This window comes from Callospermophilus lateralis, chromosome 13, assembly GCF_048772815.1.
Source record: "Callospermophilus lateralis isolate mCalLat2 chromosome 13, mCalLat2.hap1, whole genome shotgun sequence".
NCBI lineage: Eukaryota > Metazoa > Chordata > Mammalia > Rodentia > Sciuridae > Callospermophilus > Callospermophilus lateralis.
In genome coordinates this window covers 75866859-75889743 of record NC_135317.1, presented here as the reverse complement: position 1 = coordinate 75889743, position 22885 = coordinate 75866859, and the positions used below count along the sequence as shown (strand labels likewise).

The following is a 22885-nucleotide window of genomic DNA, read 5'->3' as shown; positions in this document are numbered from 1 at the left end:
GGATTACAGGTATATGTGCCACCATACCCAGATTTGGCCTGCTTTTTGACTGTCTCTCTTCATACCTTTCTGTGTGGATTTCCAAGTCACAGAGCTGTACTCAGAGCCTGCTAAGTGTCATCTGCCCATTTCTGCCTCTTTACCTTTGCTCTGCTAACCCCAGTGCTCTTTTCCCATCATTCTCATTTCCCTTTAATACTGTCTAGCTCAAGGCCTCAAGACTAACTCAGGCCCATACTCCTCTCTGAACATAGTCTGGGACCATTGTTTTGGTCTAGTGTTCCACTGCTGTACTTTTGCATTTATTCTCCCTTTCCCCCAAGTTGGATTATAAGTTCTTTGAGAGTGAGACAATGTCTTACATTTCTTGTATAAATGTCTTACATTCATGTGTGTTCCAGTGATTCGTCACCCAGATCTTTGCACAGAGATGGTGTTAGATAAATATTTGCTGGGTGTGCTGGTGGGTTATTGTGGTCCTTGGGAACTGACTTGGAGCTTGTTTCTATCCATGAATAGGGGACATCCCACTAGGTGCTATTTCCCAGAGGAGTTGTTGATATTCTGCTTCCACATCTTTAGTTTGTAGTTCGAGTTAATTCTAGATTTTGGACCTTGGGAATTCTGTTTCTTAAACATCTCAGGCAAGGCCTAGGAGCTAAAATTACTACTTTGGCATTGGATGTGGCAGCTTGTTCTTCTGGGAGCCTTTTTTCTCTGACTTGCTATTGAGTCACTTGAAAGAGCCACGGCGGCCTGCCAGAGCAATCACGATGATTAAAGTTCATTGAGCTAGCCCCCTGCATACCCTCCCGCCTCATCGGCTTTATGGGGTTGCTTTCTTTGCCTTCACATGGTGGCTGGAAAGTAAATGGATGACTGAGTGTCCTTTGAAAACTCATAGGGCCATTTTTCTCCTCCTCCTTCTCACTAGCTGGTGTCACTTTGTCTCCAAAGCTGTGAGCATTGTTTTTAGGTAACACAGAGTTCATGTAAGGGGAGAGAGAGTCTTTTTTTTTTTTTTTTTAATATAGCTTTGGGAAATTCTGCTGCACAAGGCAGACAGTTTTGAAGATGTTTAAATTTGCCCCCCAACAGAGAGAACTGTAGTCAAAAGGAAAGCTAGTAAGGCCAAGACTCAGATCACACCACCCTTCCCTCCTGCTAAATTACTCTCTTACCTTTGAACCCAAGGGTCTCTCTTATCCATCCAGTGTGCCCACCACTGTATAGGACAGAATGGTTTGGACCATTATTTTTAGGATCACAGGCTCTAAAGTATGTATCATTGCTAAGGATCAATGTGAATACATGCAGGGATTTTCCACTCATGGTATTCTGCTCATTTTGACCTGGCTACCATTAGTCCATATTGGTCATGAATGCTTACTCCAGGTCTTGATTAGGAAGGCCTAGGGACCTGTGCCACGGACCTCCTTCAAGGTGATCTTCCGTGAATCTGTTTATTATTTCCATCATGACATAAACTTTCCCTAACACCATTCCAGCTGCTTGGAATTCCAACTACTCTACTGGCCTTTAGATCAGCTCCTCCTCCACTGGCACCTTTGTCAGCAGCCAAGACCCCTGGTCATCCCGTGTTCTACTCAGGCCATCCTCACTACCTCAAAAAGAAGTTGTGCCCAGGTATTCCTATCTCCTGGCTTAGGTTTTATCTTCCTCTGCAATATTATTTCCTCACCCTTCATTTACAAAATTTCCACTCATCCTCAGAGAACTTGTTCAGACTTCTATTTTCTTCCTCTCTTTCCTTCACAAATTTGGAGGCCTGGTCTATGCCAGGTATTGTTTTGGGTCCCAGGAAGACATTAGGAAATGAAAAAGATAAATTTCTTTCAAGAAGTAGATCCTTCCTCAAGAAGCCTTGCTTCAGGGGCTGAGGATGTGGCTCAAGCGGTAGCGTGCTCGCCTGGCATGCGTGCGGCCCGGGTTCGATCCTCAGCACCACATACAAACAAAGATGTTGTGTCTGCCGATAACTAAAATAAAATAAATATTAAAAAATTAAAAAAAAAAGAAGCCTTGCTTCAGTAATATTAGTTCCCACTGATCTTTCTTATCCCTTAGAAGTGTTCCTCATAGTATTTATTCTTAATCTCATGTGCTTACAGTATACAATAACATGAACTTTTATATTACATTTATAAAAAATTTTTAAATGTATGTTTTGATTGTGTACAATTAAATCATAGGTTCCTCTGGAACAGAGATCTTTATACTTCTGAATACTTCAGAATCCCTCACTTTATCCTTTAGGACTTCTTTGTTTGCAAGTGACCAAAAACCCAAAGCAAAATAGATTAAACAAAACGTGAATGAGTTGGCTAGTGTGACTAAACGTTCCAGGGATAGAGCTGGCTTCTGGCCATGACTTAATTCAGGCACTCACATTTCCTTTTCCCCTTCTCTCAGCCCTGTTTCTCTGGGCCAGCTGCATTTTCAAACAGACTTGTCCCTCACAGATGGCAAGATGGTGGCAGCTGTCTCAGACTCTCATTGTCACCAGGTCTTTTAGCTCCCAGCCAAGGCCTGGAAGTAATGACCACCATCTTTAAAGGACAGAGGAGGGGAATGGGTTTTACCAAAAGCACTTGAACCAACAGTGGGGAAGACATAGATATAAGGAATGAAAAGTTATTCTGGAGGTATCAGTTCCTTGTTTGAAGTATCTCATGTCTGTGAGTATGTATCTGTTCCTTCTTCAGTAATTATAAGGAAAAACATTATCAGACACAATCTTTGAGGAAGAATATTTGCTGTTTTCTAGTTTACTGAAAGTAACTCTCTGGCCTTTCCTTGGAATACTGACTACTCTCAGATAAGTAATAGTGTCAGTCACTGAAAGTGAGTCACTATATGTACACCTCATTTATTTATACTATTATTTCACCTTGTTTTTGTTTGTTTGTTTGTTTGTTTCTTCTCCACAAACATACTAACTCAGAGAGAGAACTTATGTCATTGTATTATCAGAACACCTGGAATGTATTCTAAGTGTTTCCCAAGAGTAAATAAGAAAGAACATTGGTTTGGGAACCCTGTGACTAGGGTATCTGACCAGTATCAGATCTGTAACTAAATAGCTGTGTGGTCTTGGTCAGTTCTCTTCACATCTCTGGGTTTTGGTTCTTGCATTTGTCCATCAGGGTTTGTAAGAACCCTCCCATTACTAAATTTGAAGAAAGGCAAAGCAGTAGGATGAAGAGCAAAACTTGGCAGGACCTTCTGGCATTTTGTTTCCTAAGGGACAGTTTTCAGAGGGGCTGATTACTGTGGTGATAAGAAGTCTTGGTAAGAGATATGAAGGGTAGAGCCTGATGAAAGCCCCAATTGTTTTCTTATATAACACTGCTGGAAAGGTACTAGGAATTAATATTCCTGAGATGGCTGAGGTGATGTCATGTGTTTGTGAAAGGGCTAAAAGCAGGTGAGACAGATTTTGTGGAAAAAGACCAGCAGTCAGAACAGATTCCCAATGGAGAACATGGGCTGATCTCATGCTCCGTGCTGGCAACAGAGCCTGTGGGAGCCACAGCCCCCACCCCTAGGTGCCGAATACCAAGGTGAAGGGGAAAACGTGCCTGTGACTTTTCTGGATGCCCTCCTTCCCCATTTTCTCCTCAGAAATGTGGGATTCATGACTTAGAGAAAAATTCCTGAATGCGGAGATGAATTTTGGAAGGGGAAAAGAAATGAGCTTTATTTCTGAGGATTGAAAGCAGTAGGCTGAACACAGTCCCCCCACATGGAGTCCTAGGGATTTCCTGGTTGTTCTCTGAAGTGAGGGTTTTTTAGAGCATGGTGCCACCTGCATTGGCAGGTGTTATAAGTTAGAGGCTATAAGGTTGTTGGTGTGTCAGGGCCCTGGCTGTGTTTGTTAAATGATCAGTCTATTAGGGCTGGTTTTCTTCTGTTGCAACCTTGCTATGATCCTTTGGGATCTTGCCAAAAATGAAATAAGCCTCCTTCAAATTCCCAGGACAGGTGTATTTAGGATATCAGCTGTGGCCAAGTATGGACCAAAAGGCCGAAGTCCCCAAGGGAAGCTTTATTGGGTGTGTCTGCTGAACCTGGGTTGGAACCATACACAAACACCCCTTGTTAGGTTTTGATCGGACACCGTTTGGAAATGATGGAATGGTGATCTACTTGCCAGTGGAGTTCAATGTCATTGTCAAGCCTGCTGTCCAGAGGGGCAGCTTCCAAGATTTCTTTAGAAATATTCATTGCTGAGCTGATTTAACTCATTGGAACGGAGAAATGGAAACCAAGAATCCTTCCTCCTTTCAGTGCCTGTTTATTGGGGCCATTTCCCCCTTAGTTGGCAGGATGGTACTCAACAGAATGTGCTGTGTGGTTGTTAAAGTTTTAAAACTATTTCACTAAAAAAAACTATTTTTTTAGTGAAATATAAACCATATACTATGCAATTTATTCTTTTTAAAGTGTGCAGCACAGTGTTTTTTAGTATATTCATTAGGTTATGTAACCAACACGACTATCTTAATTGCAAAATAATGAGGTTAAATTTTGACTTGAATTCTTTGAATGAAACGTCAACCAAAGGTCAACTCTCATTCTCAAGAAACCTGTTTAAAAATCTTTGGTGCCTCTTGCAAATGAACCTAAATTTTTATTCAGATATTATTTGAAAAATAAAACAAATAAATAGACCAAAAAGAAAAAAAAAAAAAAGAAAAACCAGAATAAAGAGAGGGCAGTAGACTTTGGTGAGAGGGAGTTTTTTTTTTTTTTTATTTTGTACTGGGGATTGAACTCAGGAGCTCTCAACCACTGAGCCACATCTCCAGCCCTTTTTTGTATTTTATTTAGAGACAGGGTCTCACTGAGTTGCGTGGTGTCACACCGTTGCTTAGTCTGGCTTTGAACTCGTGATCCTCCTCCCTTACTCAGCCTCCCGAGCCGCTGGGATTACAGACATATGACACCATGCCTGGCAAAAAGGATATTTTTGCTTTATTTCTTTTCTTTCTGCTGTTGATGACATTTAAATCTTAGATCTTCAGGTTGGAACTTGTTATAGTAAAGGAACTTTGTTATAGTAAAGAATATTCAAAGCAAAAACAAGACTTTCTTTGCTTTCTTGTCTTTCTCCTTTGTCAAGCCGTGTTTCATTAGGATAGGGCTTGGACTCTCTCTTGTTCTCTTTTGTCACCATCATCTAGTACCTGTCATACAGGATGGGTCAGTAAGATTTACTGAACAAATGGGCTCTATTCGCTCCCCAGGGAGGTCATTTTTGGCATGGGACTCCAGGTGCTGGGGGAATTTTTCATATTCCCAAGACACAGCTGCTTATAGAAGGTAAAAAGCTTGATATTTTCCCATGCGATTCTAAGAAAAGAACTTCCAAGGACCCCATCATCCCTGCAGCTCTTAGGACTTCTCATCCAACTGTGAAGTGGATTTGGAAAGCCTTCTTGAACTGGCGTGGTGAAGCACAGTGTGGGTGGTGTGAGCCGTGTGTCTTGGAGTGTGCACACATGTGCACGTGCATACTTGCCTGAGCACACAAGGGAACTGGGAGGCATTCCTGCATGTTTTTATAAATTGCCCCTTTCTTCTTTCTGCCCCTGTGGCTTGTTGGTAGGCCAGGGTGCAGAGGGGCCTCTAGTCTGGGCACACGGCCCAGGCGTGTTGGCATTCAGTGGCCTATTGTTTTGTGCCCCTTATATACATGGACAGAGGACTGGGGCTGGCACAGCTGCCTTCTTGGGGACCATTGTTTGTCTTCGCAACAGCAGCAATAGTAGTGGCAGCAGCAAAGCCTGAAGTGGGACATTCTGCTCGGGATAGAACAGCCATTCTGTCTTGGACTGTAGGCCTTGGTGTGGGGGTTGCTCGAGTGTCCCTTAATTTCGTTGTGTGGATGTTCTGAGGACAGTAGCAAGAGGGGCTTCTCCTTCGAGGGGAATTGTGGGGGAGGGAAGATGCTCAGTGGTGTCATATCACACAAAAGTCACAATGGCAGGTGCTATCTATTAGCAGAGCCTCTTTCCTGAATTGGGGTGTGGATATTGCTTTCTCCCTTTCTCTGTCCTCTGGACATACTGACACACCACAGGACAAGAAAAGCACTTCCTTCAAAGCTGCCCTGGAAGGAAGAAGCATGGAAGGGATCCAATCCATTTGTGGATTAGTCAAAATATGAGCTAGCTCATGATTCATGGGCTACTGCACACTCGATGCTGAGGTTCTGAATTACCCCTCAACTGGTAGGTGGAGAAGGTGATAATCTAGAGCCATAGTCCAAGAGCCATAGTCCTAGACTTATCCAGAAATGACTTTAGAGACTCCACGCTGGTGCTCTATTTTTTTTATTTCTCTGCCCCATCAACAAGCTCTTTGATAAGTCAGACAAACATTAATTTAGTTTTAGTCATGAGACTAATTATGTGACTCTTTGGTATATTACTCACTGATTCTTAATTTCAGTTTCCTCTTCTGTGCAGTTGGGATAATTAGAGATACCTTATAGATTAGGTGTGAGAATTAAATGAGATAATGTATATGCAAGTTCATATAATGTGTCCAGTAAACACAGGCACCCTTCCCAGAAGGGTCCAGAGAGGGTGCCTGAGGATGAGCTGCAGTTTGTGCTATGCTGCCCACTCACTGAGAAAGTCAGGTGGGAATCCACACTGGCTAGGTGTGCTTAGTGGTATCTTAGACTAATTCACATGTCTTAGAGGTCTATGATGTGCTTGGTCCTTGGACAGAACAGCCCTGGAGTGGCCTACTTCTGGAACTTCATGGGTATCATAGGACTTTGCCTAGAGTTTCTAGAACAATCTGTTATGTTCCTTTCTACCCTTAGTAAGTGAGATTACTGAAGCAAAGTTTTGGGTGAATCATAGGTGACCCTCAGGGGCCTGACAGCCTCACTCCCCTTCTATTTCCCCTTGTACCTTTGCTCCTGATTAGGTACCCAGAGAGCCATTTTACCTTAATAGGTGTTCTTAGGTAAGGAACAAGTTCTAAGGACTATCAAGGAGTCTTTTGGATGCTACCTCTACCTAGTCTGCTTGCCGCATGGCTACCACTGCTAGCTTTTCATCAAGACAGAAGGGGGCCAGATGCCTCTAGGAAGCAGTCTTGACTAGGGCTTTACCTTTGAGATTCAGAAATCCCTGGCAAAAACCAGGTGCCTGACATGACCTCTGCAGATCTTTCCCCCTAGTACCCTTGTAATCAGACTCCAAAATACACAGAACAAGAGAGCCTTGATGAGTGATGACCTAGGCGGCTTTTCTGTGCAGCCTTCTGTCTGCTTGAAACAATCCTCTGGTGCTCAGTTTCAGTTCAGGTGAGGTTACTGTAGTTCTGGGTAACGTTGTGGTTGGCAAGGGGGAGGCCTGGGGATGAAGAGGATGAACTGCCGGATCTCCCACAAAGGATCAGATATGAGTATGTTGCATATTGATAGCTATAGAAACAGAAAACCAAAATGAAGATGGGGCTAAACCAAAATGAAGATTATGGCTCCCAAGCTACGCCAAGGCAAAGCCAATTGCACCTTTACCTATTCTTGTTGCTTTAGCATTATGATCCCAGTACCAGATTTGCCTCTGAGTTATTTGCAGCTCACTGTCATATCCTAATATACTTGGAGCTAAGCATGCCTACAGGGGGCAGGGATCAAAGAAATGGCTCCATTCTGACTGAGATGGCGCTTGGGACAGAGCATCAGCAGATGCAGGCCTTCTCTGAGCTGAAAAGCACTCTGGTATTGGCAGGCTGCTTCCCGGGAGTGCCAGGTCTCTTGTCAGTAAAACATGCAGTGTTGCATTCAAGGCAGATCTGGTTGCATCTGGAGCTGCCATTGCTGCAGTTCCACAGAGACGGTGTGTGCTAGCCCTGTACAAGGACAGACTAGCCAGAAATCTGCCAGGCTAGAGCTTAATCAGAAATGTTTCTAGCTCTGACATAACAGATGCTCTGAGGCATCTTCCATGAGGATGAAGCAGCAGAGATATAAATGAATAAAAGATATAAATTTGTTGTGAAAAAGATCTCTTTCAAGTCAACTCTTTTTTTTTTTTTTTAAAGCTATTTATTTATTTTGTGGTGCTGGGGTTCAGACCCAGGGCTTCACAAGTGCTAGTTATACCCCAGTTTCCAGTTACATCCTGTGACATTAAAAACTATGAAATGATTGATGTTGAATGGTTTGCTTGCCCAGAAGTCATGGTGCTTGTTTCGTTCTTGATGGTCACCATTTGACAGGTCCCTTTCTATCACCATTAAAATATCCTGACCCTTACCTTAGTATATGAAGATGCTGAAAGACATTTTGAAATGATGGGGAAAAGTATGAAAAGTAAAGTTAGTCTGTCTGGATTTGAACCCCAGATTTACTACTTTCTAGCTTGGCTTCTTCAAGATTTAGTATTCTCATCTTTAAAATGGGAATATGGTAGTACCTACCTCATAAGGTCAATAATTTATTTGGACTCATTTGCTAGAGGAGAATTCAAATTTTGGCACTATGTCAGAAACTCAGTAAAATGGTTAGTAATTTTAGCTCTGAATATTATTATGTCCAATAAATATTTCTCCTAAATTATTCAGCAGATTTCTGATTCACAGTGTTCTTCAATGGTCCATAAAGAGTTGGTGGAGTTTTGGGATATGCCTCACATTATATGGCCAGTTTAGACTTTAGGCTTTTTGATGAAGGGCTTTGAATTCCCCAGGGGACAGGAAACAAGAAAATGATCAGGGTGTGCAGTATGTTTTTCAGGGCTGTCCATCTGACTGTTTTCCTTTGTTTTGTGGCAGAGATCCGGGCTCAGCTCACAGAGCAAATGAAATGCCTGGACCAGCAGTGTGAGCTCCGGGTGCAGCTGTTGCAGGACCTGCAGGACTTCTTCCGGAAGAAGGCCGAGATTGAGATGGACTACTCCCGCAACCTGGAAAAGCTGGCAGAGCGCTTCCTGGCTAAGACACGTAGCACCAAGGACCAGCAATTCAAGTATGGACTCCATGGTTATGACCTTTGCTTTTAAAGTCCTTGAGAGTGGGATTTGGGGTGGAGGGAGACTGAAGATGCCACTTAGATCCAGTTGGATTCATGAGCCAGTGACTTCAAATTGATCAAAAGCCTCAAGGACTTTCCTTTTTTCACATTAATCTTACATGTAATGTATAGTTCTCTATCTTGTAGAGATCAGACTAGAGGATGAGCCATGCTAATAACAGTAAACTTTTTTTGTAGTTCTGGTGATTGAACCCAGGTGTGCTCTACCCTGAGCTAAGTCCACACCCTTTTTATTTTTTGAGACAGGTTCTTACTAAATTACTGAGGCTGGCCTTGAACTTATGTTCCTCAGCTTCTGGAGTAGCTGAGATTACAGGCCTGTGCCACTGCACCTGGCCAGTAAAGACTTTTATAGCCATTTCTATGTGTCAGCCATGGTTCTAAGGGCTTTGCATGTATGTCAGCTAACTGAATGCATATAACTTCATTTGTTTGGATTGTTATTATTCCTGATTTATATGTGAGGAAACTGAAACATTAAGAGTTTAAGAAAATTAATCCAGATCACATACACATCCCTAATAAGTCATAGAACTGGAATTGAAATATAGGGTGGCTGGGTCCAGTTTTTGTACTCAACAATTTCATCAAACCATTTTTTTAAAAATATTTTTTAAATGTATGGACCTTTATTTTATTCATTTATTTATATGTGTGCTGAGGATCGAACACAGTGCCTCACACATGCTAGGCAAGCGCTCTACCACTGAGCCCCAGCCTCAGCCCTCATCAAATCATTTTTAATCATAAGAAATGAATGATATAGCCTTACAGCTAAATCTATGCCATTACTAAGGTCTATTCCTTCTACATTTACAATCTTTTATGCACCGGACCCCTTTACTCTGTTCACATAGTTATTCTCTAGTTTAGAGCATCATCTTTTTTTTTTTTTAATATTTATTTTTTAGTTATCAGCGGATACAACATCTTTGTTTGTATGTGGTGCTGAGGATCGAACCCGGGCCGCACGCATGCCAGGCGAGCGCGCTACCGCTTGAGCCACATCCCCAACCTGAGCATCATCTTTTGATTGAATGATTGCAATACCTATTCTGTTATCCATAGCAGAGGTTTTCAAACCTGACTGCATCTCAGAATTTCCTGGATAACTTTTTTTTTAATATTCATTTATTTATATGCAGTGCTGAGAATCAAACCCAGGGCCTCACACATCCTGGGCAAGTGCCCTACCATGAACCACAACCTCAGCCCTCCTTGGATAACTTTTTGCAGTTCTAGAGTGTGGTCTCCTATTCTAGAACAATTAAATGAGAATCTGAGGAGGGGGGCCTGGGTATTAGGATGATGTAAAAGCTTCCCATCCTGTGAAGAGCCACTATTGAGGTTCAAAGTCTACAGCTTCTCCCCATTCCAATCTGCTTGGTCCAGATATGATCAGATTTAGAATTACTGGAACACACTGAGGATTGAACCCAATGCCTCACACATGCTAGGCAAGCGCTCTACCACTGAGCCACAACTGAGGATGAGACAGTTTTCTGTGTACAAAACTTTCAATGACTCCCTATCATCTATGGTGTGGTCTTCCATCTGCATCATCTGGGTTGTTAGAAATTTAGTGCCTCAGGCCCCACCCCAGACTTACTCTACAAGATCCTCAGGTGACAGGGAGTCTGTTGAAGTTCAAGAAGCACTTCTTGGGCTGGGGTTGTAGCTCACTGGTAGAGTGCTTGCCTAGCACAGGTGAGACACTGGGTTCCATCTCAGCACCACATATGAATAAATAAAATAAAGGTATTGTGTCCATCTACAACTACAAATATTAGAAAAAAAGAATAGAAGAAGTGCTTGTCTATTCACAAAAGTGCACACTTCTTGGTTTGTCCTTCAAGCCCCTCTACATCTGGCTCAACTAATGTTCCACCTTGTTTCTTGTTTCTGGTCCAGCATACATTAGCCAAATAGATCATTCACTCCATTGGGCGGCTGATATCTGTTAATTGAGCTTATGAGCTCATTTTTCACATCTGTGTGTGTGTAAGTCATGAGACCCATCTAAACTGCCCCCTAAGAAACATTAGTTATTCTCGGGCTGGGGATGTGGCTCAAGTGGTAGCGCGCTCACCTGGCATGCGTGCGGCCTGGGTTCGATTCTCAACACCACGTACAAACAAAGATGTTGTGTCTGCCGATAACTAAAAATAAATAAATAAATATCAAAAAATTCTCTGCAATCTTTGTAGTGTTTAAAAAAAAAAAAGAAACATTAGTTATTCTCTCAGAAGAAAAAATGTTCTCCATTTACTAAATTCTTACAACATTTTATTCGTTCTTAGGACATTCAGCACAGTCTGCCCTGTATCATCTTCTCTTTGTGGACTACACAATCTTGTTTTGATTCATTTTTCAGTGTCCCACTGTGTGTAGCAGAATATGTGGTATAAAATAGATGCTCAGTAAATATTGTGGAATGAGTAAATGAATGAGAATTTTAAGAATTATACCTAATAGATAAATCAGCTATTGTCATATTAAAAAAATAATTAATGCCAAGTCTATATTATTCCCCCTATTTTAAATTCTTCTATATTCTCCAAGGCAGAAATTATCCTCTTTAAGCCAGCTTTGAGCAATGAATATGGAAATTAAGATGGAGAAGAATGTATGACACTCTCAATACCAGCCAGAATAAGAATTTCCTCCAGATTTTTTCTCCTCTCAAAGTCCCTCATCTTTCCCCAATTCTGTTCTCTTTAAGATAAGAGTCACATGTCTATCTCTACAGGAAAAAAATTAAAAACAAACAAAAAGATAAAAGAATCATCTGATAATAAAATATTATTTTAGTATGTGATAAATGAAGACATGGGGGAGGAATCATTTGCTTTAGAAAATGGTTTAAAGTTGGATTTATTTGGTTGGTGAGCTCCTCCTAAGTTTAAAATAGCATTTAATTTTTAGCATTATATCATATTCTCATTTAAGTACATACTTATTATAAATTAGGATACAGATGTGTTAATCTCTAAGTCCGAATTGCTCTAAGATCACAAATAAGGAATAGGATGTTTTTTTTTCAAAACTCAAGAAAACTGATTCCCTTTTGATAAAGCTGGTACCTGTGTCATTTTTTTTCTTATATAGCCAATGAATATTTACTGAGAGCCAGTCCTGTGTTCAGTATTGAACAAAGTATTGGAAAAGACAACAGAAGTATATTATATATATACATAGGAGGTCTATCTGGTTGGAAAGAAGGATTTTGAATATAGGAAACAGTCAGAGAATAAAGCAATATGCTCTTCTTAAGAAATCTTTGGTGTTATGTAGGACATAGATATGATAAAAGATCAGAAATACATCTCAGAGATACAGGATCTAGAATATTCAGGAGAGTTTTTATGAAGCATGTAGGACTTAGGTTAGATTTTAAAGGCAGATTTTTGTAGAAAAAGAGAGAACAGCAGGAACAGGTGAGGGGAGACAGGGATATTTGATGGTAAGTGAGTGTAGGGACTAGCATGGGATCCAGGCAAGGTTCTTCTTACACATTCATTTAACTAATCCATTGCATATTCCTTAAACTCCTTTATATGCCTTGGGATATAGCGGTGAATAAGCCCTGCCCCGTCCATAAGGCACTTAGAATAGAATGAGGAAATGGGCATTAATCAGATAACTCCATTAGGTATATAGTTTAAAGTTGGGGTAGGTATTAAGGGAAGAAAAAGTACAGGGTGGTACGAGAACCTAGAAGAGGGGGACTTCTCCACTCCTCTGTCCATCACATTATGGTGGTTTATACCAATAACTTCCCTCTGGTTTTAGCCTGAGTAAGTCTACTTAATCAACATACCCTTTTATAAACCTACTGAGTACTGTGCACTGTGCTGATTCCTTTGGAGACTAAAATAAGCTTTGGAATTCTTACCTCAAAAGAGAGTTGGATTTTCTCCCCCTTACCAGGCAGGTAAAAAGATGGAACACTGTAGGATAGTGTTGTCTGATGCAACTAGAAATGTTTCAAGTAGAAAACTGATAAAAAGTTCATCCCAGTGATTTCTTACTGATAATTTCATGTATAAGGCATCATGAGAGATGCAAAGATGTGATCCCCAAGCTCAGGAGCTTTCTATCTGTTAATTTCCTGTTTTTAAGTGGTCAAAAGTGGTCACGTGATAACAATTTCACATGGTACAGCCTAATAAAGAGTTGATACATACATATAAGTGCACTTAATATAGACAAGATGCTAAGAAGCTAGATAAGAGATCCAGTCAACACCCTACTTTCATACATGATTTATTCCTTAAGATAAGTCAAATAGCTGAAAGTCTAACTGCAGTTTTATGTGGAGCAGGTGGATTGTAATATTATAAGTACATGTGTGAAATTCTGAATTATATTTCACCTGATAATTTTTCAGTATTTTGTACCTTATATTTTCTTCACAATTAAACCCACAACCTACCTGCTTAAACCCTTGAACATCTGAAGAGTCCCCGTGGCTGATTTCTACCCTTGTCTTATGGGTGCAGTGTTGAGACCTCTACTTCTCAATACAACACTAGGAAATAACACTTTCATTTTTCCATTCTCCACTCATTTTGTGTTGAGTAACCAAGGTGCTTGCATAGTACAAGCATTGCTGCATAGAGACACTTGCTGTTGAAATCAAACAGGCATTTGGCAAGTGACACCACCAGGCCATACTTGACACATTTTTTGGCAACAGAAAATTTGGCCTTTTGTCACAGGAAAGGTATTTTAGGTATGTCTGATTTGGTTAACATATAAGCGTAGCTGTTGTAACAGACACTGAGTAATAACTTGCACATGATAGAGGTTTCCTTTCTCTGCATGTAATAGTTTGAGTGTTAGCTATCCAGAACTGTTTCAGGCTCCTTTTCCATCTCCAGAGAGCTGTCCTTGTCTGTATGACTCAAGATGGCTCACTGCCACTATGTCCCCATTCAAGCCAGCTGGAAAGGCAACAGGGCAAAGGGCAAATATGTCTTTATTTTTTAAAGATGCAGTCTGGAAGTGGCACATACATGCCTTCAGCTCACACCCTGCCGGCCAGACTTGGTCACGTGGTTATGCTGAATTGCAAGGGAGGCTGGGAAATGTAGTTATTGCTCTGAGTGATTAGAAAGCAGAGTTTTCTATTAATATATAAAAGTAAGGGAAACGTATTGGAGAACAGTTAGCAGTATCTGCCACAATATTCATCTGTGATCTGTGAAAGGGCAGGTGTACAAAAGAACATGGCCACCCAGCCATATAAAGGGCTTTGTTCTGGTTGGAGGACTAGGGAGAACTTCATGAAGGTGAAGTTCAATGTATAAGAAATGGAAAAATGAAAGTGCCAATACTAGGTATTGATCTTATAAGTTCCCTATAATTGAGACAATGCAGAAGTTGTAAAAGGAGGATGAAGAAATGAGAAAGAAGCATTTTAGACAGAAAGGTGTTAGTAAAGGCCCAGAGGTGTAAAAAACTCAAAGCAGGTGGACAATTTACCTGCTTTGTTGAAGAACAAGAATCATCAACATGATAGTGAAATCAACCCGGAAAAGTTGGTAGGACCCTGGAGATTTCAGAGGTTTATGAATACCATGTGATGGGGTTTGGGCTTTATTCTGTCAGCATAGGGGAGCCATTGATAATTTTTGAGCAAGGCGCATAATGATGGATGTGCTTTAGAAAGGTTACTATGGCAACAATGCATATGCTCAATTGCAGTGGAGAGACTGGAGGAGGAAGACCTGTTATTAAGGTATGGCTGCCCAGTGGTGAGGTTAATGTGGACCGAAACTCAAGTCATGTCCTTGGAAATAGAAAAAATAGAGCCAAATGTGAGGGCAGTAATCAACTGAAGTCCAAGAAGCTGGGCCAGAGAAAGGACTCTTGGTTTCCTGGATCTCTGGAGTGGCAATTGTACTGTATTTTCATTCAGCCATTAAACTGTAGCCTTGATTTTGCTGACTCTAGGACTGGTCCCAGAATAGTTCATTCTCTGCCCAGAGCATCTCAGCGGGCACTCATCACCTCCCCCGGAGCTGTAGCAGCTGTTGGCCCAGCAATGCCATGAATTTGTCTCTCTGTGCTGCCAGGAGAGCAGCTGCCAGCAGCAGCTCTGGACAGACACGTCTCAGGGCCATGGAAACTATTCCACTTGGGATGGGACAGGTTGACCAGGGCTGAATGCAGTCCACATGGACTCATACCACCCTTTTCCAGGCCAGTATCTCACCCTGCTTCCATTGCAGCCTCTCATCCGGGGTTAGGTTGGGCATTCTGTTTCAGTTTTAAGTGACTGCATTGAGGGACAAATGTTGCGGAACTGCTTTTTTTCATCTTCTCTTGAACAACTTCTTCCCCTGGAAACCATTATCCTGTCGCTCTTTTGGCTTTGCTGCTTCTTCTGCTTTGCTTCTGCTCACCTTTTGTCCTCTCCCACACTGTGCTCAGTGCAGACAGCCTCATTAAAGCCCACACAGCTTCGACTCCACGGCAAAGCCTGACCCAATGGTCCCATCCCTCTCTTTCTCTCCCAGAGAAACAGTGAGAGATGCTGCACACAGAACTGTACCAATTATTCAATTCTGCCTTCTTCTGTTTTAAGATAGGTAACATGGCTTCCCCATCCTTGAGACTCTGTTAATGTCTGAAATTCTGTCAGCCTGTTTGATTAAGAGCAGAGATAAAATATTATGTGAGGGTAGGAAGCCTTTCTAGGGAAAATGTTCTTGCAATTTCTTTGGCTCCTTGAAGAGCATAAATGTATTCCTATTTGTTGCTGAGCCTTTGATTGTCTCTTTTAAGTGGAATCTGTGTTAATATTACCCAGCAGGATTCTAATTGATAATGCACTGGTTGCTTTTTTTAAAATTTTTTACATAGACTTGCTGTAAATTACCTTTCAGACAGCTCACTTGGTTTTGATCTCTTACTTTTAATAGCTCATTTCTTTGTTTTATTTTGAGGTAGCTTTTTTTTTTCTATTGCATTTTTAGAGAAATACTTCTATGTTGCTCTCCTGCTGTGTTCCTTGCAGAGGTCTCATGCTATTTGATAACCCACTGTCAACATCTTTTCTTTCTCCTGCTTTTCCTTCTCCTCAACAAATATTTGTTGAACATTTTAAAGGTATTATTCTATATTCTTATAGGAGGGAGTCACAGAAGTAAAAATAGTGGTTCTTTCCCATTCAGATTTGTTACTAAATCAGGAAGAAATCATATCTGAATGCAAGAACACAAATCTTCAGTGTAAGGCTATATGTGGTAGCATCAAGTACGTCCTACCGAAGAAAGGATGCATAGTTGCTGTGATCAGGAAACTTCAGCTAGGAAATGGGATTTGATCCAGGCTCAGAAGAAGACAGATAGGATCTCTTTTTTCCCTCACATGTTTTTATGGGTGCACTATTGTTGTACATAATGGTGGGATTTGTTGTTAAGTATTCATGCATGCACACAATTTTACAATATAATTTGGTCAGTTTCATTCCCCAGTATTTCCCATGGTAAAGCTTGACCCGTGATCCCATCTCTCTCTTTTTGTCCCAGAGAAACAGTGAGAAACAGTGTCCTCCCTCCCCTTCATCCCTTTCTTCTATTCCTCAGATCTCCCTTCAATTTTCATGAGAACAGGATCTTGATAGATGGAGAGAAAGGCAGGGGAAGTTGTTCTGGACACAAGGGGCACAGCTGGAGGAAAATTCACAGCTCTTTGGGGTATTAGGACTACACTGGTTTGGCTGGGGTACAAGTGGATATGGAGGAATTGGGCAAAGGGAGGCACATCATGCAAAGCCCTGGCTCTTGACTGAGAGATCTGGTCCTATGCCGTGGACACCGGAAAGCATTGAAACTTTGAATAACTTATTGTACAGGCTTAGGTATGAACTCTACTTAAGGAAGATTAACCTGGTGATAGTTTGCTAAGTGACAAGAAATTTGAGACAGGAAAACCAGTTATGGCAGTAGATAATAAGGATCTAAATTAGGGTAGGATGGTAGGAATGGAAAGAATAGGAATTTATCCTTCCGTCGTCCTCTTAGTTATTATGTATTATGCTCTGACCCTGTGCCAGACACATGCCAGGCAAGACAGATACTGCTCTCTGCACTCCTGGAGCTTACAGTCTAGAGACAGATGGACAGCACCTGGTGTAGGAAGCACCTCCAGGAATTGCTGACTGATGGGATTCAGATTTCAGTGAGCTTAGAAACACAAAAGAAAGAGATCCAGGGAATTTCTTTTTAGATTTTAGTGCCTGGTAAATTAATGGTACCTTAACAGAAATACAGAAGTGAGAAGAAGGAATCGGTTTTGAAGGACTAGGATATGATAAATTTGGTTTTTGGAAGTTAAGTTTTAACATGCATGGAGGTTATTGAAGCCAGTGTTTTTAGTAATTGACAGAAAATGAACAGCTATATGTAGGGCTTAAAGAGAGGTCAGGATTGTTGGAAGAGATTTGAGTATGTTTTAAAGAGGTGATATTTGAGACTGAAAATGTTTGTAATTTCCAACAGTGAAGAAACTCAGAAAGAAAAAAGGGGAGATTTCCTTTGTATTGTCAGTTGTATTCAGATTTCAGAGAGTAGAGAGGAATTTAAAAACATATATAGTTATAGTGATTTATTCAGCACACATTTTTGGGACCTAATTATATACTAGATATCGATCTAGGTTCTGGGAATAGAAAGAACAAGATAATGTCCTATTCCCATCAATTTTAAATTAACAGTATATTAAGGGGGTATACAATGAAAAATAAATCTGCTTAATTATTTGTTCATGAGTTGTGTTATTATTGGGATTTGGGGGAGCAGGACTTAGCTATCTCAAGAATCTGGTAGACATTCAACCTGCAATACTCCTTTCAGTGGGAGGTTAGCCACAATTAATTAAAGAGAAATTATTGTAGAGTCCATGTTCTTGGCCTTAGGCCCAGTATTTGAACTTGCACAGTATCAGCATTTATGACACCTACTGCTGATGGATTCCTTCTCTGGAGCTGAGTTCAGAGTTAGTTGTTCACCAGTCTCACGGGATAGCTCTGGGTTGAAAACACAGAGTCAATTGGCCATGGAGAATGTTATAGCTGTGGTTGCAAATCAGAACAGGGTGGAAGACCAGAAAGTTCCTCTTTTTGAGTATGGGATGACCTTAAGAGGAGAAGTAAGAAGAAGCATGAAATTACCAGAAAGGAGAACCCCTGACTTGCTGGGTCCAGTGTGTCATTCATTCATTTTGGACATATTTGGAAGCTGTTTGTTCCCTCTGGGAGGGTTTTGCCCAGATGTAGCATCTGGAATTGAGCAAGGTTTGGCCTCCCTTCCCCATGGCTCAACCTATTCTCATTGAGAAACTAACAAACGGTCCCTTGGTGTGTTTTTCACTGGCCCAGGCTGCATAGAACCTTTGGTGGTGGTTGGGTCTTTTTTAAAGGAAGAGTTGGGAGGGCTCCTCACATATGGGTAAAAAGTCAGAGGAAGACACACAAGAAAACAGTTTGTGGATCAGCAGTACAGGGAGGTAGACAGTCTTTAGAACAAAGAAAGATCCAGTTGAAAGCTCCTTGGGAAACTTCATGACTTAGTAGAAAGAGCTTAGAGTTTTGAGCCAGACAGACTTGAGTCTGAAACCTGTCTCTTCACTCATAGCTGTGTGACCTTGAGTGTGTTGCCTTAAACCTCTGTTTTCTCATCTATGAAATGTGGATAGTAATACTTACCTTGAAATGTCATTCTAAGAATTAGATATCATGTATGTAAAGCATCAGTCTGATCCCTATAACTTAATAAGGTAGCTGATATATCAACACTGTGAGCCGGGCTTGGTGACTCATGCCTGTAATCCCAGAGGCCTTATGCCAGTAGCCTCATCTCATCATTTTAGGTTAGGGAATGATAGAAGGCCATGAAGAAGCAAAACATGCTTTTATGAGCAATTGGGAGGATATTGGGAACTCATGAGGCTGTCTGTGTCTCCTAAGATCTGGCAGTGGAATGTCAGGAGGCTGAGGCAGGAGGATTGTAAGTTCTAGGCCAGCCTCAGCAACTTAGCAACTTAGTGAGATCCTGTCTGAAAATAAAAAATACAAAGGGATGGGAATATGGTTCAGTGGTTAAACACCCCTAGTTTCAATCCCTGGTATTAAAAAAAAAATCAACACTGAAAGGAGTAGCATGATAGTTAAGGTCACAGTTTCTGGAACCAGATTTATTAGGTTCACAATCCTATATTTCAATACTTACTATGTTACTGCAGATGAAGGTCCTTTATCACCTCAGTTTCTTCATTTGCAAATTGATGATAATAATAGAACCTGCCTCATGGGGTTTTTATGCTGATTAAGTGTATTAATGTATGTGAAAACCTTAGGACAGCACTTGGCACTTGGTAAATGTACATAGTAGCAATACTTACTCTCATCCCCAGGAGTGGAGAATGAGCATAGCTAAGGTAGGTAAAACATTAGATTCATTAGTTATTTTCTGTTCAGTGTTAACCTTTCCTAAGCCTGGCTAGATAATATGTCCATCTCCATTTTCCTTAGAGACCCCTGTGGGCCCACTGGAATGACAAACTCATCCACTCTGCTGAATTTTATGGTATGGCTCCCTTGGACAGGACATACTCAACTTTGTGACTCTAAATAATTATATGGCCAGTCCCTATCAAAAACTCAGCAGTTGTATGTTTTGTCTTTCAGGGTGTCATATAGTTCAACTCTGGTATGTTATTTTTAATTTAGCCTCATTATTATCAAAAGGGTGAAATTTGTCATTCAGCCACCCTCTGGTTTCCTTGTCCTCTTGGAATCAATAGTTAGCCCTCTTGCCAAATTGGTGGTGTTTATATAAAGATATAGTACAACTCAGTCAAAGAAGACCAGTCCTGTTGAGCCTTCTGTAATGTCTGTCATTGAGATCAGCAGGCCACTGTAGTATAAGCCTCACCCATGGGCACAACAGAATGTGATAAACTGGGTTGTTGGTTTCATGAGGCCAAACAAAAGCTCCCAAGCTTCTGCATAAGTGGCCTTATCTCATCATTTTAGGTTAGGGAATGTTGAAGGAAGGGCAGAAGTAAAACATGCTTTTATGAGCAATTGGGAGGATGTTGGGGACTCCTGAGGCTTCCTGTGTCTCCTAAGATCTGGCAGTGGAATGTCAGCAGGCTTTCAGCTCCATGGTGTAAAGATAGTGTTGAGCATGTCCCTTGTGCTGGGGTGTGGGGAGTGTATAGTATTCATTTTCTCTGCTCCTGTGAGCCCCATAAAAATTCTATGACAGACACCGGAAGCAATGTGTGGCTGGTTCTCGGGGTCTTTAATTCTCAGGAATTTGTGGCCAATTAAATGAATTGTCTTTGATCTAGTTCTTTTTTAGAGGCCAAAGCATGTCATCTTATTGGGAGCTGACTGTTTTGAGTGGGAGGGTTTAGAAGATAAGAGGAGAATACTGTCTCTTCTGTACAGACTTTTGTCATTGAAATGGGAAAAATCAGGCAGGCTGAGAGAGAATAATAAGAATACAGGCGCACATGAATCTAAAAATAGGACCCCATTTAAAGGAGGTTCCAGTAGTCCCTGGGAAGGCAGGGAAGGTGGAGTCCTCAGGAAGAACTCATGCTTGGCTCAATCAGGGAAAGGTAAAAGATAGCACGGTTGATGTTCTCAATTAGATTTGGTCCCCTGTTAATTGAAGTAAAGACTTTAATATCTAATTCTTACACTGCACCAAAGTATCATGCTGTGAGGAGAAACGGAGTCATATGGGAAGGGCTCAGTGTTAATGAAGGATTTAGGGAGAATGAGAAAAGGTAAGGTTTGGATTTTTCAGGATCATTTTTTTTTTTCTGCTAGCTCCTGCTTCTACCTCCCTCCTGTCATTGCTCCTGAGGTTTTCAATTCAGGGAGGATGAATCAGCCCCAGATCTGCTTCTTAACATATTTTGGGTACAGCTGGTGAAAGAACCCGGATTAGAAAATGAATCGAACAAACTAGCATCATCATCGAGGATGCTGAGCTGTGTTTGCCAATTTCTGCTTAAGCAGTGGAGTCAGGGCATCCTTGCATGAAATTCAGACATCTCTCTGGCAGCCTTGAGCTGAAGTCGAGGTTGCAGAGCAAGTCTGGCAGCTCTCAGTCTGAACCCTTGTAAACAACAGCTGTTCAGAACGAAGTTCTGGGGCTGAGGGTAGGGGTTTCTGTTGATGTTTGAAATTCTTTGAATTTATAGGCAGCATCTAGGGGATTTAGCAAAAGGAGGAAGTTGTACAGGATTGGGACAGTGTACAGGTGGAGATGATGCCTCTCGCAGACTTCCTTGGAAACAAAGCACAGGCTATAGAGTGGACTCTGAATGGAAAGCGAAGGGACCCCAGGGAGGCAGGCACAGTAAAGACATGCCAAGCTTCTAAGGTGTATTGACTTCCTGGACTCCTTCCCTCCTGCTCCAGCTTTTGTACATGTTCTGAATCAGACGTCTGGTAATGTGTGGAAATATGAGCCTTCCTGATCACAGAGTCCCAAACACATATGCACATATGTGCATGCAGGTGCGTAACATAGTCTCTTTTATCAGCACCTCCCAAAGAAGTCCAGGTTCTTATGATATTCTGATTATGAGATATTGTTACAGGCTTTGTGTTGGATTTTAAGCCTTGTGTTTACTAAATGTCAATTATGCCATTACTTCATTAATTGGAGGTAGCTCAGTATAGTATGGCTAATAAAAATTTCCTAAAAGTGCTCTCCCTTTTTCTTCTCTCCCTTCTATTTTTTTTTTAATTAACAATTTTTAAGTGATGCTGGGGCTCAGACCCATAGATTTGTGCATACTAAGCAGGGGCTCAACCATTGAGCCACACCGCCATCCTTAATACTGCCTCTTCTTTATCTCCATCCCCAGACTCTAAGCCATATATTGAGTTTCCTGCCAGATGATGAACGTTTAGGAAATGTACACTTTGCAACATAGTTAGGGAAGCCATAATGAAAAATACCTATGTAATATATCTTTAGTAGGCTTCCTTGGTACTAAATTAAAGAAAACTTTGTGATTGTTGCCTTTAATCAAATGAGGGGTGGGAGGGTAATTAATCAGGTCAGAGCAAATTTTCGTTCCACTCAAATTAACCAGAAACAACTGGTTTGAACATTTCTGATAAAATCATTTATTGTTTTGGAGGCTAAGAACATCCTTATATTATTACTCCTTTGGAAAACAAATCTACTTCTAGTCATTTTGCCCATTAGTGTGGAAAGTTAGTGAACACCAATCCTGATGTGTGAGATCATTCAGCAAACTTTTTTTCTCCCCATGCTGGGGATTGAACCCAGGGCCTTACACATGCTAGGCAAGTTCCCTAGCACTGAGTTAAATCCCCAGCCCTCAGCATTTACTGAACATCTATTCTATGCTATAGGTGTGCTAGGAATTAAATATACGCTGAAGAAGAAGCCATAATTCTAGTTCATGAAGGTTGCTATTTAAAGTAAAATAGTTTCAGTTTGTGCCTGTCTGTATGTGTGTGTTCTGATAATCCATAGAGTTCAAGGTCAAAGAACCAGAATTGTTGAATGACGCTTGTAGTCACTTGTAGTACATGAGATTTAGTAATAAATACTGAGCTTCATTCTCATCTTCAACTATGAACAACAGGTTCTGCTCAGGTTCTGGGGTCATAGAGAGGACCAAGCCCTGCCCTTAGGAAGCTCCTGGTATCATGTGGAAAACAGAGGTTTAAATAAAAAAGAACATAAAGTAGCATATACTTATTGTTAAAGAGAAATGGGAGAAATGACTTCCTTT

General features: G+C 41.1%; 1 protein-coding gene across 3 annotated transcripts in view; it reads left to right on the top strand.

Annotated features, from left to right (window-relative positions):
- Positions 1-22885, top strand: part of Srgap2 (SLIT-ROBO Rho GTPase activating protein 2) — a 245235-nt gene that overhangs the window by 84558 nt on the left and 137792 nt on the right. For all 3 annotated transcript variants that reach the window (XM_076832371.1, XM_076832370.1, XM_076832372.1), the window contains exon 3: positions 8824-9016. In XM_076832371.1, the coding sequence (XP_076688486.1) occupies positions 8824-9016 (193 nt within the window). The remainder of the gene's footprint in view (positions 1-8823; positions 9017-22885) is intronic.